This window comes from Vulpes vulpes, chromosome 6 (assembly GCF_048418805.1).
Source record: "Vulpes vulpes isolate BD-2025 chromosome 6, VulVul3, whole genome shotgun sequence".
In the NCBI taxonomy this organism is placed as follows: Eukaryota; Metazoa; Chordata; class Mammalia; order Carnivora; family Canidae; genus Vulpes; species Vulpes vulpes.
The window spans coordinates 128,845,192-128,861,135 of record NC_132785.1 but is presented as its reverse complement, the minus strand read 5'-3'; the positions used below and the strand labels follow the sequence as shown (position 1 = coordinate 128,861,135).

Sequence of the window (15,944 nt, the reverse complement as noted above, 5' to 3'; positions counted from 1 at the left end):
CTCAACTCTGAGGAGGTCTGCATCTTGTAGTAGCCGTGATATATCGATTTTCTTTCCTGGAAGGATTCATAGAATGCCCTTAGAACGGTCTAAGATTGATGGCTCCAGAGGCAGGTCTTGGTTTTTTCTCTTATTTTACTTTTTTCTCCTCAACCACTCGTTTTGAAAATCTCAAACCTCCAGAAAAGTTGCAGGAATACTGCATGAACATCCCGTGTGAGCTTTACCTAACCTGCTTCTCCCTGGTTTTGGGGGAAGACCCAGCAGAAAGGAATTTGCAACATCACAGCACCCTAATCCAGTTCTCTGTGCATCTCCTGAGGGCGCAGGCGCCTCTTCCCCGATCGCGGGTCTCCTGTCGCACCTTGATGTCCACCCCAGGGACTGCTGGCCCTCAGGTCCCGGCTGTTCTTAAACCCAGAAGCCAGCTAAGGATCATGCATTGCGTTCCATAGTGCTGTCTCTAGACTTTTTTTTATCTTTCATGATATTGAATTTGTTTAGGAAAAGTACCGTTCTCTTTCAGAATGTCCCTCGGTCAAGGCTTATCTGATATTTTGAATTGGAAAACACTGAAAGGTCCCCGTAGTGCCCTCCCTGCCACCCACTTCTCCCCAGGGCCAGCAGATGAGTGCGTGTGAGCATGTGCATGCACAGTAGGTAGGACAGACCGGTCCCCTTTTTCCTGAGAGCAGGGACCCGGCCGTGGTCCATGGTGTGCGTGGGCTACTTCTCTCTGTGTCTCCACTCACCGCATCTCTTTAGTCCCCCTGACCCTGGATCACGTCCTCCATCTTCATCCAACATTCCCTTGTCTCAGCCTGGAATACTGTGCAGAGGACACGGTGTCCTCGGGGGATTCCATAGAGTGCCTGTTTGTCCTGCACTGATCTTGTGTGTTCACGCCCTATATTTACATAACTGGGGTTCACGTCACATAAAGCAGCCATTCTAAAGTGAACAATTCAGAGTTGTGCAACCACGAGCTAAAGATGAAAGTAGGGGATCCCTGGGTGGCTCAGTGGTTTGGCGCCTGCCTTTGGCCCAGGGTGCGATCCTGGAGTCCCGGGATCAAGTCCCATGTCAGGCTCCCGGCATGGAGCCTGCTTCTCCCTCCTCCTGTGTCTCTGTGCCTCTCTCTCTCTCTATGTCTATCATAAATAGTCTTTTAAAAAATAAAAAATAAAGATGAAAGTAAATCCATCACCCCCCAGCCTCCACCACCACACCGCCCTCCCCAAGCATCTCCCACTCCCCTTTCCCCAGCCCATGGCAACCACAGACCTTTGCGCTCTCTGTGGATGTCCGTGTGGACAGAAGCGTATACTACACGGCCTTTAGTGTCTGGCCTGTTCTGTTCACTTAGCGCAAGGTCTTCAGGTGTCATCGGTGCTTCCTGTTTGTTGCCACACGTTCCCCTGTGTAGACGTACCGCATTTTGTGTGCGCATTAGTACCCTGGTGGACAAGGAGCTGTCTCTACCTCTGGCTGTCAGGGGTCGTGCTGATGTGAACATGTGTGTTCGGGCATTCGAGCAATCACCTGTCTTCACTTCCTGTGTGCCTCGCGGTGGAATATGTTTAACTTTTTGAGAAACCATCAAGTTGTTTTCCACGACATCTGTACTGTTTCCCACTCCCGCCAGCAAGGTGTGAAGGTGAAGCTTCTCTCCACATCCTTGTCAACACTTACTCTTACTTTCCCCTGTTGTTTTGTTTTGACCCATCCTAGTGGGTGACATTACCATATGTCACTGTGGTTTCGATGTGCATTTCTTAATGACCGCTGATGCCAAGCATCGTTTTCATGTACTTGTTGGCTACGTCTGTACCTTTGGAGAAATGTCTAGTCTTTGCCCATTATTTTAAATTGAGTTGTCTGTTACTAGGTTGAAGAGTGTGTTATGTCATCTGGATACTTGACCCTTATGTGATGTGCAGATACTTTCTCCCGTGCTATGGGTTGTGTTTTCACATTCTTCTTCATGTCCTTTGATGCCTCTAATTTGGGTGATACCCAATTTTATTTTTTTTTAAATTTATTTATTTATTTATTTATTTATTTTTTATTTATTTATAATAGTCATACAGAGAGAGAGGCAGAGACACAGGCAGAGGGAGAAGCAGGCTCCATACACCAGGAGCCTGACGTGGGATTCGATCCCGGGTCTCCAGGATCGCGCCCTGGGCCAAAGGCAGGCGCCAAACTGCTGCGTCACCCAGGGATCCCTCCAATTTTATTTCTTTTGTTGGTTGTGCTTTTGAGGTCATATCTAAGAATTCATTGCTGAACCCAAACTCATGAAAATTTATCGTTTTCTTCTATGAATTTTATGGTTTTAGCCTTATATTTAGGTCATTGATCCACCTTGAGTTACTTTTCATATGTTGTAAGGGTGGATATCTAGCACTCCCTTCCCTCGTTGGGTAGTCTTGGCAGCCGTGTCAAAGACCAGTGACCATGGTTGTGTAGATTTATTTCTAGACTCTCAGCTCTGTTCCACTGGTCTATGCTAATACCCGCCTCCCTGTTTGGAGTACCGTTGGCTTTTTAGTACATTTTGAAGGAGTATGTTTGGGAAGTGTGAGTCCTTCCAGTTTTTCCCTTAGTATTGTTCTGACTACTCTGGGCCCTTTACAATTTTATACGAATTCGAGGACTGCTTTTTCCATTTCTGGAAGAAGAGAGCGCCAGGGGAATTTCGGCAGTGATGGCATGGAGTCTGTGGATTGCTTCAGGGGGAGCGTTGCCGTCCTGATCCCGGAAGCTGAGGTGCCGGTCCGCTTACTTAGGCCATCTTTAATTTCTGTCAGCAGTGCTCTGTAGTTCAGTGGACAGATGCTTCAGCTCCTTGGTGACGTTTATTCCTGTGTTGAGCTCCAGCAGGGGTGAAAGCAGGCACCCTTGTTTGGGCCCCATCCTAGGGGGAAAGTTGTGACTGCACCGTTGAGGCTGAAGTGAGTTCTGGGTTTTCCACAGACACACTTCATCACGTTAAGAGAGCTCATGCAGGGGGCCGTGAGGGACTCTAGACCGTCTGGTCTCTTCACTGCAGACTCGCTCCTTCCTCTTTGTAACTATAATTACTGAGTTATTTGTGGGTTCGGGGTTGGGCTTCAGTCTATGAGCTCTTCACCGGCGAGCTTCAGGAGCCTGTGGAATGCTTGTAGGGAGTGCTGTCGTGACAGGGAAGGAGACAGCAGCTGCCCAGGCTTTCCCCCGCAAATGCCCACGTCTCACGGCCTCCCCCCGGCCCAGGGCAACGGGTTCTTACGCTGTCCCCCTCCTCTGTGTTAACAGCCGGACTCGGATTCGACCAAACACTCGACTCCGTCGAACAGCTCCAACCCCAGTGGCCCCCCAAGCCCCAACTCGCCGCATAGGAGCCAGCTCCCCCTTGAAGGCCTGGAACAGCCAGCCTACGACGCCTGAAGCTGCCAGCCTCCCGCCTCACCGCTGTGGGGCCAGGGAGCTGGGGGTGGCCTCGATTGTCAGTGCCAAGACCGAGCTGACCCGCCAGTGTTGTCAAAGCAAATGTAGACTCAATTTGTAGATATGGAGATAAAGCAAATCTTTATTATAATAATGATCAGTTTTCTGCCGCATGGTCTGTGGTGGTAGGCCAGACCCACTCATCTGCACAGCTGTGGGGACAGCACTGTTCCGTTTGCACATGAAGGACCAGCACATACCCCCCCCCCCCCCCCCCCCCCGGAACGAGCTGCCGGGGCGCATGGGGCCCTGCAGAGGCCGGTCTGCCCCGCGGAAACCCAGGAGGCCCGGTGCCGCTCCGCTACAGAAGCAGACAGCTCGGACGCAGCCTCAAGGACAAGCCTGTTCCCTGTTTCCTGAAACTGTTTCCTAGGACCTTAGAATAGTAGGAAGTTGTGTTTCAGTCCCAGTGTCACTAGAATTTTCAAGACAGGAAAGCGGAGGTTAGTTGGTGGCCTTTTATTCACGTAGCCATTACAGTCAGCTGCGGAAGACCCTCTGCCGACCGCGTAGCCATGGACGGAGGCCCCCGGTGAGCGACACCTGCCCTGGTCCCGTGTGTGCGTTAGGCCGTTTCCGGTCACAGCCATCAAGTGTCACCTGTATCTACTACTGTGAAGTCCACGCGCTCCCACAGCTTCTGCCTCACCGTGAAGGCGGGACGTGTCGAGCTGCAGCCGGGTCCCGAGGCCTGCCTGGCGGAGGCGGCCAGGGCCCCCGGAGCCCCGCTGCGAGCGCCGCCCCCGCCGCCCCGCCCCTGCATGGAGCCCTGTGATTAGTGCCCGAATGCATCATATAGACTCGCCCGACACACTCCTGCACATTGGCTCTGCCCGTGGATTTACTCTCCCCTCCTTGCTGCTGTGTGAGTAATCAGGTTTGGGGCCTGTCCCGGTAAAGGCTTAGGATTAACTGGCCGGCAAACACCACTTGTCTTCGGCCCCGGACAGGCTCTTCCCTGCCCTCCCGCTGGTCAACGTCGTTGGCGACGCTGTTGAAGACGTGCACTTACCTTGAGTCGGCACTGAGTGACGTGGGCACCGCGGTCTGCCTGTGCGTGTCACACACCCGGCACCTGCTGCCCTCCCGCCCCCCGGGCCTTCTGCTGGGGCCGGCACCTGCTGGGGGTTCTGGTTTTTACTTTTTTAATGTAAGTCTGAGTCTTTGTAATTATTGAATCGTGAGAACATTTTTGAACAATTTACCTGCCAATAAAGCAGAAGACAGCAGTTTTAAAGTTCTCAGTGGTTCGTCTGAATGTGATGACTTGTCACCCTGCATGTGTCTGGGTCTCCCGGTAGCACCAGTGCCGGAAACCCCTCCCCAAAAGGCAGTCAGGGAGCTGCTGTACCCGCTGCAGCTGCTCTTTGTCATTTGCTCGCGGACCGGGTGGGGGTTCCTTCACGTGGCAGGAGCTGGTTCCCAGAGTAGGACTCTGCCCCCCACCAGGCTACAATGGGGATCCGCCTGGGGGTTCACCCTGACATGGTAGGCAGAGGTGGGCTTGGGCCACTGGGTGGAGAGAGGGGCCGGCCGGCCACGGGCTCCTGCCAGGCCTCCGCCAGCCAGCCACAGCAGGAGGCTTAGGGTTCCAACCTGAGAGAAGTAGGAGCCTCTGGGGCCGCGGGCAGGGCCGGGCCAGTGGGCGCCCAGGAGACCCCCCTGCAGGGCGGAGCAAGAGCCCCACCCCCACCCCGCCAGAGAAGCTGTGACCGGAGAGGCTCCCAGCCAGAGGACCACCTGAAGCAGCAGGGGAGGCCACGGTGGGGCGGTGGGGTGGGCCAGTCTCCAGGAGCAGGGGCGGGGGGGACGGCACTCTGCGCTGGGGGCCCTGTGGGGCGGCTGTATTCACCCTGAGACCACCCTCCCTCCCCCAGGCAAGTTCCTGGTGGAACAAGGGCGATGGTGTGAAGATGCGGTAGGGCCTGGAGAGCAGCCAGCCCAGCACCCGGCAGGGATGCCCCACGGCCCTGCTCCTGGCGCACATCCCACACCCCATCTGCTCCCCTTGCCTTGTTAAGCCACACCACCCCCGGCATGGGGGACAGATGGCACTCCTCCCACCTGCTGAAAGGGGACCAGGGTGTCAGCGGCAGTGACCACGCAGGGCGCGGCTGGAGCCCTTCAGAACCAAGTTCAGTCGCATCAGCTGGGAAAACCCATAAAGGAGCACGGCCCGTGCCCGGTGAGCGGCTGGCCGGGGCGCGGAGCCGGGATCTGGGCCGGGCTGTCGAACCCGGTGCCTGTCGGTGCCTGTCGCTAGGCTGAACGACAGACGCGCAGGTGTCGGCTGTCCTAAAGTGGAAGAGCTGCCGTAGCAGAAGCGCGGCGTTCACAGCGGGACACACATGCACCACCAGTGTGACCCCGCCACACACCACGGTGGGCATCGCCGACGGGACGCCAGCCGGCAGGAGCCCAGCTCCTGGTGCTGGGAACTGGAAAGCCACCAAACACATGACCCGGCAGGAGCCCCCAGAGGACTGACCCGGGACGCCGGCGACGCCTCCAGGCCAGGGTGCACCTGACGCAGCAGGATCGCTCCGACGGTTCAGCGGAGCACTTGCCCGTTCACGTCACACGCAGCCGTGTGAGCCTCCTCGCTGCTGCCCCCGCAAAAGGGGCCCGGGCCGCTGGTGGACAGCAGACACCCTCCCGCCTGATACCCGCGGGCACGGAGCTCCACCCCCGTACGTGGGCCCACCAGCAGGAGCCCCCACACCCCACCCCACCCCGCCTCGCCTCCCAGCCCAGGGGGAGAAGCCTGTGCTAGACCAGCAGCAGGTCCCCAGGAGGAGTTTCTTCTGGTCTGGAAGCAGCTGCGAGAGGCCAGACCCGCCCTCAATTCTCCCTTTCCCAGCAAGGACTTTCATCCACAACCGCCCCTCCCAGCTCCCCCTTCCCCGCGCCCTCCTCTTCCTCTCCCTGGGTCTCCAGGCTGCCCTGCCCGTGGTCCTCGCTCCCCCATACCCTGCAGCAGTGCTGCCTTCTGCGTTCCAGAATAAACCCGTTCCTCTGGGGAAGTGACTGGCTGTTCTTGGCTGCTGGGGGTGCTGGACACCAGCCTCACCCGCCGCCTCGCCCCTGCTCCAGGGGCAGCCTTCCCCGTATTCTGGGTGCAGCTCTGCAGACTGCAATTTTCGGGTAGTGCCTGGAGCTGCCCTTTGCTGGTGGCCAGAGGGCGGGATTCTGAGGAGCAGCTCACCAGTGGGCAGCCTGACGCGCACACTGGCCGGCTCCCCACGCTCAAGCCGAGGCACAGGAGGGCCACAGGGGGCAACGGACCCGGGTGCAGGAAACGCTTTATTGGGCAAAGCCACCCTATCCTTGGGCTGGGGGGACAAGGCGTGCGTGGCAGGGGGGGGACCTCGCAAGGTCGGGGCGTCCATCTCGCGGGGGCGGCGGGCACAGGAAGGGGCTGGCCACGCCGCGGTTGCTCAGGCCTCGGCCTCGGCGAACAGCGGGTTAACGAAGTAGCTGCGGCTGGTGCTGCTGTTTCCCGCCTGCTGCGCTGGGGGAGGCTGCGGGGTGCGTGGCACCTAGGGGCGGGGGCGCGGAGTCAGGGGGCGTCGGCGGCCGCAGGCCCGGAGGGCAGGTCCCCCGCGCGCGCCCTCACCGGCCCCACGGAGCCCGCCACGTCGAACACCGGGTTGGAGAAGCCCAGGGGCGCCTCGGCGGCCGTGGCGACCAATCGCTCGCGCTTAGTCCACCTGGGGAACAAGGACGCCCGTGAGCCCCCACGCGGCCCCGCCCCGCCCCGCCCCGCCCCCGCCCTGCGGACCTGAGCCTCGGAGCGCGGCGCAGCAGCAGCGAGCCCGCCGCCAGCGCCAGCAGCAGCAGGAGCAGCCCCGCCGCCACGCCGCCCGCCAGCCCCGCGCGCGAACCCGAGCCGAGCGGCCCCGCCGCCGAGCCGTCCCCGACGGGCGCGCCCGACTCCCGGGCTGTCGCCGACAGGACCCCGAGGGCTTCGCCTGCAACGGAGGGGCGGGCTCAGGCTCCCGCACGCGGGGCGGGGCGGGGCGGGGCCGGGCCGACGGGGAGGGCGCGCCCGCGGTTACCGTGCTCGGCGGCGTCCGCCAGGAGGGCCCGCGCCAGCCGCCCCGCGCCGCCCGGCTGGGGCCCGGTCTCCGCCAGCACCACCTGGACCTCCGTGTGCGGCCCGGGCCGCCGCCGCACCTTGGACACGGCCGCCTGCAGCCCCGGGTACTGGGGCTGGGGAGGGAGACAGGGTCGTCCCGGGACCTGGCCCTCGGCCGGCGGGGCGGGGCGGGTGACGGGAGGTGCGCGGTCAGTGACCGCGGGGGGGGGGGCGGGGGCGCGGCCCCGTTACCAGGAAGGCTCGCAGCAGCCGCGCCCGGTACCGCTCAATGTCAAAGGTGGGGCCGTGGGTCAGCGACACGATGGCTCCTGCGACAGAGGGAAGGGGTCGGCGCCGCGAGCCCAGGGCCGCCAGGGACACTGAGGCTGGGGGCGAGCCAGGGCAGCTCTCCGGGCCGGGAGGGGGCGCTCACCGCAGAGGTCGCAGCACTGCCCCTCGGGCCGGAGGGCGTCCGTGCAGGCGGCCGGCGGGCAGCGACCGCCCAGGGGCTGGAGCAGGGCCGCGCAGATCCAGGGCTGCACCTGGGAGGAAGCGGCGGTGAGCGCGGACAGTGGGCGCAGGCCCCCCCCCCCCGCCGGCCGCCCTCACCTCCGCGTCGCCGCAGACGCAGCCCGACGGGTCGGCGCAGGCCCCGGGGCCCACGCGCAGAGCGCCCGGCCCGTGGAAGCGCAGGCGGCCGGCGCGGGACGCCAGGAACGCAGCCAGGTCCTCGTCGCGCGTGAACGTCTGCGGGGGGAGGGGGCACGAGCGGCGCCGCCCGAGGAGGGGGCAGCCGTGAGCCCCGGCAGCCGCGCGTGGGCAGCTCGGGGAGGGGGCCCGAGCGCCGCTCACCTGGCCCAGAACCTGGACGCTGCGGACGCGCGCGGGGCGGGCGCCGGGCCCGAGCCCCACTCGGAAGGAGGCGTCGGGCGGGAAGACGACGTCGTCGTGGCGGCAGGGCACGCGCTCGGCGTCCACGGAGAAGAGGCCGCGCGCCGCGTCCCCGGAGCGCCACAGGCGCGGGTCGTGCCACGAGAAGCGGTCGGGGTCGAGGAAGAGCGCGGGGGCGCCTGCGGGGGCGCGCGTCCCTGAGCTCCGCCCCCGGGCCCGGGCCCCGCCCCCTCCGGCCCAGGCCACGCCCCCGCCCGCCCAGGCCCCGCCCCCTCCCGCCCAGGCCCCGCCCCGCCCCTCACCTGTGCCGCAGTCCCGGTCCCTGCCGGCGTCCGCGGCCCCGAAGCCGGCCCCTGAGGCCAGGACGAACTCCCCGTCCCGCGGCAGGAGCTGCGGGCAGCACAGGCACACGGTGGCCCGGGTGCCCCAGGGTCCCGCCCCCGCCGCCGCGTTCCCGCGGACCGGGCAGGTGAGGTCAGAGGCCCTGGCCGAGGGTCAGAGAAGCCGAGGGAGCAGGACTGCAGGCCCGGGAGCAGGACCTGAGCGCCGAGCGCGCGCTGCCCCCGTCCCCGCCGAGCCCCCGGACCCGACCTCCTCCTTCTGACCCTCAGAGTTGGGTTTGGAGAGGAGGGCTGGGGGGGGGGGGGGGGGCTGTGCAGTGCGGGGATCCTGAGGGGCTCGGGTCGTCACGGGCAGTCCACCCAGGCCCCAGCCTCGAGGCCCATCGTGCTCGTCCCGCACCTGAGCACCGGCCCCGGCCACGGGGCCTACGGGGGGGGACACGAGGTCACAGGCCAACCACCTCCACACCTAAGGGTGCGGCACTGACAGGTGCGGGAGTGAGCCCCGGAGACCCGCGGCCTCGGAACAGGGGAGGGGGTCGCAGTGCACAGTCTGAACAAGAACGTGCTTTTGGAAAGAACCAGAAGGGGTTGAAGCACCATACTGTACCCTGGGTTAACTATGCTGGGATTAAAATTAAAACTAATTTTTAAAAAAAGAACCAAAGGGGAAATATTAATAAATTACAAAACACAGAATAATGGAAAGGAAGAGCACACTAGGTGAGATAAGCAGAGGGGCTGGGCCCGCTGGAGAAGACCCGGCGGGGGGGGGGGGCTGTCCTGCCGAGGGACCCAGCGGGGCGGAGCAGGGAACGGTGGAGCCTCCAGGAGGACAGGGAGGACTGACCCCACAGCAACAAAATACAGATACAAAGGCGGTGGGGGCGGGGTGATGTTTGAAGAACCAAGGACGAATTTTCCAGATTTGTACAAGATGGAAAGGCATCACGGAGTGAGGAACCGGAACAAGCAAAGTCCTATCCAGACACGTCAGTGTGTTTAGGAATGTCATCGACAGAACATTCTTAAAGCTTCAGAGAGCGGCGCCTGGCTGGCTCGGCTGGTTAAGCATTAGTCTTTGGATCAGGTCACGATCTCAGGGTCCTGGGATCCAGCCCTGCATTGGACTCCCTGCTAGCATTTCCCCCCAGCTTGTTCTCTCTCTCAAAACTAAATAAATAAAATACTTTTAAAAATAAACAAAAAATAAAAGCTTCGGAGAAAAAGAACAGATCACTCATGCACTCTGTAAAATAAATAAATCAGTCTTGAAAAAATACATATTAGTTGACTGGAGCCAGTAGTGTTTGTTTGTTTATTTATTTATTTATTTAGGAGAGAGAGAGAGAGAGAATCTCAAGCAGATTGCACTGAGTGCAGAGCCTGACCTGGGGCTTAAACTCGTGACCCTGAGATCAGGCCTGAGCCAAAGCCAACAGTGGTTTAACTGCACCACCCAGGCTCCCTCAGTAGTTTATTTTAAAAATACATGGTGATCATGGGGCTCCTTCCCAGGACTGCCCCCGTCCCCCCTTCCCTGCGGCGTGTGCAATGGTAGCCCAGCAGATGGCATCGAGGAGTCTTGGGCCAACAAAACCAGGGTATTAGGACAGAGGGAAGTCAGGTGTCTTGCAGAAGGGGCAAGCTCTGACCTGCACCCACAGGAAGGTGCCAGATGCACATCAGGCTTGTAATGACAGTTCAACCTCAGACAACCTCATTAACCGGCTAAAAGGAGGGAGGGGGCAATTGTATCTCACCCGATGTAAAACAACAACAACAAAATACCAGAGAAGTCCAACAAACCTATTTATGATTTTTTTAAGAAGCTGCTAGCAAGCTAGTAAGAGAATTTCCATAATTTAATAAAGGTTCTGTACCAAACCCTACAGCAAGCATCACACTCGATGGAGAAACACGACATGCCTTGTCTCTCACATTAGAACAAGACACTAACCTAGGGGTAGGGGGTCCTGGACAATGTTTTGTCTTTTTTTTTTTTTTTTAGGGAAATTTATTTACTTATAGACAGTGAGGTGGGAGGGGCACAGGGAGAAGGAGAGAGAATCTCAAGCCGACTCCCCACTGAGCATGGAGCCCGACAAGGGGCTCGATCCCAGGACCCTGAGGTCATGACCTGAGCCGAACCCAAGAATCCACACTTCACCAGCTGAGCCACCCAGGCGCCCCTTGCACAATGTCATTTGGAAACAAAAAGAAATAAAAGGAGTTAGGACTGGAAGGAAAGAGGAACAACTATTGCCATTTATTTAAAAGAATAATCAACTAGACTACGTAAAATTTTTAAGAGTCCTGCCCACAATAGAAACCACACCACAAAGCGTTTCTGAGTGAACGATGCTATACGAGACCCTGTGGGGACCACGCGAAAACTAGTGAGTTTTAGGGTGGATAAGAGGGAACATCGTAACACTCAGGAGCAGCTCATGCCTGATGGTGTAAGAAAACTTCCAGGGTTTTGTCGTGGCTGTTGTCACCTGGTAAACCTGCCCCTACAGGTTCTCGGTAACAATCGGACCCACAGAGAAGCAGCTGGTCTTGGAGCCGAAGAGGGGAGGGAGGGGACAGCTGCCCCGGGTGCGAATCAAGACAACCCAGGAGCCAAGCGGGAGCGGCACACAGAGCAGAGGGGGAGCCCTGGGGGAGGCCCCTGCACGCAGGTCGCCTGGGGAACGGTGGCAGCAGTGCCACAAAGCCGGGGGGGGGGGGCGGGCAAGGCTGGTGGCTTGGAGCAAGACGTCAGAAATTGGACTTGCTCTTGGGGGTAGGGGGAGAGGTAAAGCTGGTCCCGAACCTAGCTAGTGCCCCTGGTGGCCAAAGTGTCACTAGGGCTGTGGCTCAGCGGCGGGAAGGTTCTCGGCACCGCCAGCACCAGGATAAGGCCGCAGAGTTGGCACCACGGGGCCTCCGTTCTGCAAAGGGCACCACAGGCGAGACACGTGCAGGGTCCCCAACCAACGAGGGCTTGATGGACAGAAGACGTGAGATTCCTCCGGCCCAGAAAACGGGGTGACTAGAAATGGGAAGCGGGGAGGGGGCTCCGGAAGGGGAATATCCCGGGGAGGGAAGCTCCAAGCCTGGGGTGCACAGACTGAAATGCTGCTGTGGCTGCACCTGTTCCTAGGGCTGCACCTGCACCCCGGCAGCCAGGTCCTGCTGAGCACTGGGGGGAGCGGGGAGGGGGCTGGGGGGAGGGGGCCCCTGTGCACCAGGCGTGGGAAGCTGTCGGGGCAGCTCTCGGTGCGTTGAACCTGTGCCTGGGCCCTGGACAGTTCCCACCTGGGTCTTCCCGCGGAGGCGGGGGGGGGGGGGGGGGGGGGAGCCCCCTCCCTGGTGCAGGAGGAGGAGAGGCTGGAGAGGTGAGGGGGTACCTCTCGGGCCCCCAGGAGAGGCGGAGGAATTCCCGTTTGGGCAGCTGGGGATGGAAAGAGGGGCCAGATGGGGGGACCTGTCAGGCGATGAATGGATGAATGTCTGAGATCCTCAAGCTCTATCAAAGGTCCTCATTAAAGTCAGTTGGCAGAGAAGGGCCCCAGGCCCCCACCCCAACTCCCCCCGCTGAGGGTCCCCCTTGTTCCGGATGCCCCCCTCTACTTGCTGCTGCCTGCCTGGTTGGCACAGTTGCACCAGCTGGGGAACGGGCACGGGGTCCGTGCCCCTGCTTCCTCCTTCACCCCACCGCTGACCCCTTCCGTACCCTAGTCTTCGGGTGGGACAGATGTGAAAGGGCATCCAGACTCTGGATGTGCTGGGACCAGGAACCCCCAGCCTCTGCCCGATGCCCCCCCACCCACCCCAGGCAGGGAGGGACGGCTCTGGCTCACAGGTAGGAGTAGGTGTCTCCTTGCCCTGATGTGCCCTCCCCAAGTGGCTGGGTCCCACAGTTAATGTCTCGTGGAAACCATCGATTAAGCAAGATCTTCAGGGAGAGGAAATAAGGCCTGACGTCCCCAGATCTGGGCAAGAGATTGGGTGGGGCCGTGGCCACCGGATGTCCCCCTCCAACTCGCCCACCCACCCAGTGGCCTCTACATGAGGACCCCAACCCTGGCCAGGTGCCCAGAGGTGCCCCCCCAACTCCACCTTTGCTTGGAGCCAGCAACCATCCCATCAGTCACCTTGCTGGCAGGTCCCCAGTTGATAGGACAGTGACCCAACCCAGAGAGCAGTGGGCGTGTGGAGGCGCTTAACCAGGAGTGACCCGGGGGTCCCAGGGTCCTGGGAAATGACACTTCAAATCAGGGAACGGTGACCCTTTTCTCTAAAGGGCTGGACAGTAGATACGCTGAGTGTTGAGGGCCCCCGGGGTTCCCACATGGCCCCTGCCTCTGCCCGGTAAATGACAATGGCGGGGGACGCTGGTGACCAACGGGCAGGGCTGTGCCCTGATGAGGCTTTATTCAGGGGCCTGAAGCTGGGGTTCTGTTTCACGAGCCACAAAAGTGTTCACCTTTTGGCTTTTCCCCCCACCATTTAAAAATTTCAAAACCATGCTTAGCTCCAGCCTGGCAGCTGCATTTGGCCAGTAATGGGGGGCTGCTGACCCCGCCTTTACCAGTCAGGGTCTGGCCCTAAACACACCCTGAAAGCTCCAGGCAAGTGCAGGACGTGCCACCTCCCGAATTTACCGCCATGGAACCGCTTTCACCCTCCCAGGGCCCCCACTCTCTGCAACACTATGTCCTGGGCCGCAGTTTGGGAGAAAGACCCCCAAACTTCTGATGGGGGTTTTAGGTAGGGGGACAGGGAGAGGCTTTGGGGACGAGGGGGGGGTGTTTGCTGGAGCGAAGCGGAGAGAGGACACGGGGAGGAGGCCGCGGCGGAGGGCAGGGCCGTGCCCCCTTCGAGCCCTTTCCAGCCCCCCCCCCGCCCCCATAGCCTTTCCCCAGCCTCCCAGGAGCCCGCCCCAGGCCCAGGGGGGTTCGGGGGCCACCCCCCGCAGCCCCGCCTCACCATGTCCGAGAAGCCGTGGCTGGCCCGCACCACCACCGACACCGCCTGCAGGAAGGAGCGGGTTGGCGGCGCCCCCTCCCCGAGCCCCCCAGCCTCCCCCGGAGCCCCCCAGTCCGTCCCGAGCCCGCGGGGGGCACCTTGTCCGCGGGGAACTGGACCACGGCGCCCGCGCACGGCGTCCGGTTCTGGCTCCAGTTGGCGGCGGCTTCGAAGTCCGTGGTGGGGACCCAGAGCTTGTAGGCGGCCCGGGCCAGCGCTGGGGAGGGGACCACTGAGTGCTCCCCGCCGGGCCCACCCCGGGAAGGAAGGCGGTCGCAGCGGGGGCCCAGAGCCCGCGGGAGCCCCGCCGCGGGGCCCGCGAACTCCTACGGGATCTGCGGAGCCCGCCCCCCCGTGCCCCCTCCAGGCCGCCCGCCAAGATCGCTCGTCGCCTCGCCCCAGGCTTGCGGGCCGCGGGAGCAGGGGACCCGGCGGGGCAAGGCCGCGACGACCGAGGGACCGACGGCGGCGGCAAGGGGGTCGCGGGGCGCAAGCGCGGGGGGGCGCCCCTGGGACTCGCGTCCGCCGGACCGCGGGGGGGGGGGGGGCGGGGGCGGGGCTGCAGGTTCTAAGCTCCCGGGCCTGGGGGCGGACGCCGGGGACCGCGCCGGCCGGGCGCCAAGGCGGAGGGGAAACTGAGTCAGGCTGCGGCCGCGCCCCGCTGGAGCGGGAACTGGGGGCGGTGCGCGGCTCGCAGGCCTCCCCGGCGCCCGAGGGTCCGGGCCCCCGAGGCGGGAGCCTCTGAAGCCCCCGCCGCCCCGGGGCCCCCTTACCGCACAGCTGCAGCCACAGCAGGGCCCGGCCCAGCGCGCCCATCCCGCCGCGCCCGTCCAGCCACCGGGACTTTGCCCCGCGGGGCGCACCTGACCGGGCGGGGCGGGGCGGGGCGGGACGGGGCGTTACCACTTACCCCGGGCCCGGGGCGCCGCTGCGGCTCCTGCCCCCACACTCAGCCCTGGGGCCCGCCCACCCGCTCCAAGGCGGGGCGAGCTGGGGCGGGAGGGACCCCCTGGGCTCCCTGCTCCAGTGCCCTGTGCCCGGGGGCTGCACCTGCTCGGCCCCCCCCCCCCCCCCGGGCTGGGAGCCTTCCCTCCAAGCCCCCCTCACCGCCCCCGCCTGGATGCCCTGCGGGCGCCGGCAGATGGGCCTGCGGCGGGTGGTGGGAGCGGGGGTGGGGGTGGGGGCGGGGACACAAGGCTGGGGCTGGCGAGGCCCCCAGGGCTGCACACGGAGCCGGTGGAGGAGCACGAGTGGGTGTTGGGGGGCCCCGTGGGGTGATGGGGGCGGCCACGGGGGCGGGGGCGGGTCGAGGAGACCCCGCGGTGCAAGAGGCCCGGTGGCTGGTGGCTGGTGCTTGGGTGGGGAAGAATGATGGAAAGGGGGGTGGGGGGGGGACACTAACCCGGTGCTTGGTAAAATGGGTGGTTGGTGGGTGAGAGACTGTAGCCGCCGGAGTTTGACGGGACGATGGTGGCTGACGGCGGCTGGCGTGGGACTGAGGGTGGGACTGAGGGTGGCCGAGGGCCAACAGGCCGGGCTGAGCGGCAGGAGGGGGTGGCTGCGGCGGGTGGACGCGGGGCAGGAGGACTGACTGCGAGCGGGTGTCACCGGGATGGGCTGGGGGGAGGGGACGGCGGAGGGGTGGGCCTGGTGGACACACTGGTCACTAAGTAACCGGATGATGGACAGCGCCTTACAGGAGGGACAGGTGGGAACCGATTACCAGGGGACAGGGGGCCCCAGCATGACAGGAGGGGGCAGGTGGCACCTTCCTGGTTATGGCTGATGGCACGGGAGGAGTGGTGGGTGGGCCACTGGGTCCAGGACAGCTGCTGAGGGGAGCATGACAAGGGGGTAAACGGGGTGGGGGGTGGGGGGCAGGGGATGGACATGGGGGTGGAGACTGGGGTCCCCCCCCAGGAGGGCATGACCGCCTGCGGCTCCCTCCTGCCCCTGCAGGCCCCTGGAACTCCCCCCACCACCCTACTGGTCTCGGTGACCCGGTATTTCATCCGAGGGGGACGGCACCCACCCCTGGGGGCTCTCTGGCCTCTTCACCCGGCTTGTGCCACCATCGTCCTGGTGGGATCCGGGCATCCGCTCTCCGGGGTGCAGTGGTGCTGCCC

General features: G+C 62.7%; 2 protein-coding genes across 5 annotated transcripts in view; one reads left to right on the top strand and one right to left on the bottom strand.

Annotated features, from left to right (window-relative positions):
* CDC42BPB (CDC42 binding protein kinase beta) overlaps window positions 1-4,732 on the top strand; it is a 104,537-nt gene extending 99,805 nt beyond the window's left edge. For both annotated transcript variants that reach the window (XM_026012633.2, XM_072762379.1), the window contains one exon: window positions 3,301-4,732. In XM_026012633.2, the coding sequence (XP_025868418.1) occupies window positions 3,301-3,432 (132 nt within the window). In that variant the 3' untranslated portion in view covers window positions 3,433-4,732. The remainder of the gene's footprint in view (window positions 1-3,300) is intronic.
* Window positions 4,733-6,361: 1,629 nt separating this feature from the next.
* AMN (amnion associated transmembrane protein) lies at window positions 6,362-14,681 on the bottom strand. Of its 3 annotated transcripts, XM_072762382.1 has the most exons (12): window positions 14,592-14,681; window positions 13,917-14,035; window positions 13,780-13,824; window positions 8,764-8,851; window positions 8,423-8,640; window positions 8,180-8,317; window positions 8,004-8,112; window positions 7,823-7,899; window positions 7,551-7,704; window positions 7,274-7,463; window positions 7,109-7,202; window positions 6,778-7,031 (listed from the first exon to the last, which is right to left on the bottom strand). In XM_072762382.1, exons 1-12 carry the CDS (start codon window positions 14,632-14,634, stop codon window positions 6,930-6,932), a joined length of 1,377 nt encoding a protein of 458 aa, XP_072618483.1. In that variant the 5' UTR covers window positions 14,635-14,681; the 3' UTR covers window positions 6,778-6,929. The 3 variants fall into 3 exon arrangements, with proteins under 3 accessions (XP_072618481.1, XP_072618482.1, XP_072618483.1); XM_072762380.1 differs by lacking the exon at window positions 7,274-7,463 and having other exon boundaries at window positions 6,362-7,031; XM_072762381.1 differs by lacking the exons at window positions 7,274-7,463; window positions 8,180-8,317 and having other exon boundaries at window positions 6,362-7,031.
* Window positions 14,682-15,944: the final 1,263 nt, after the last annotated feature.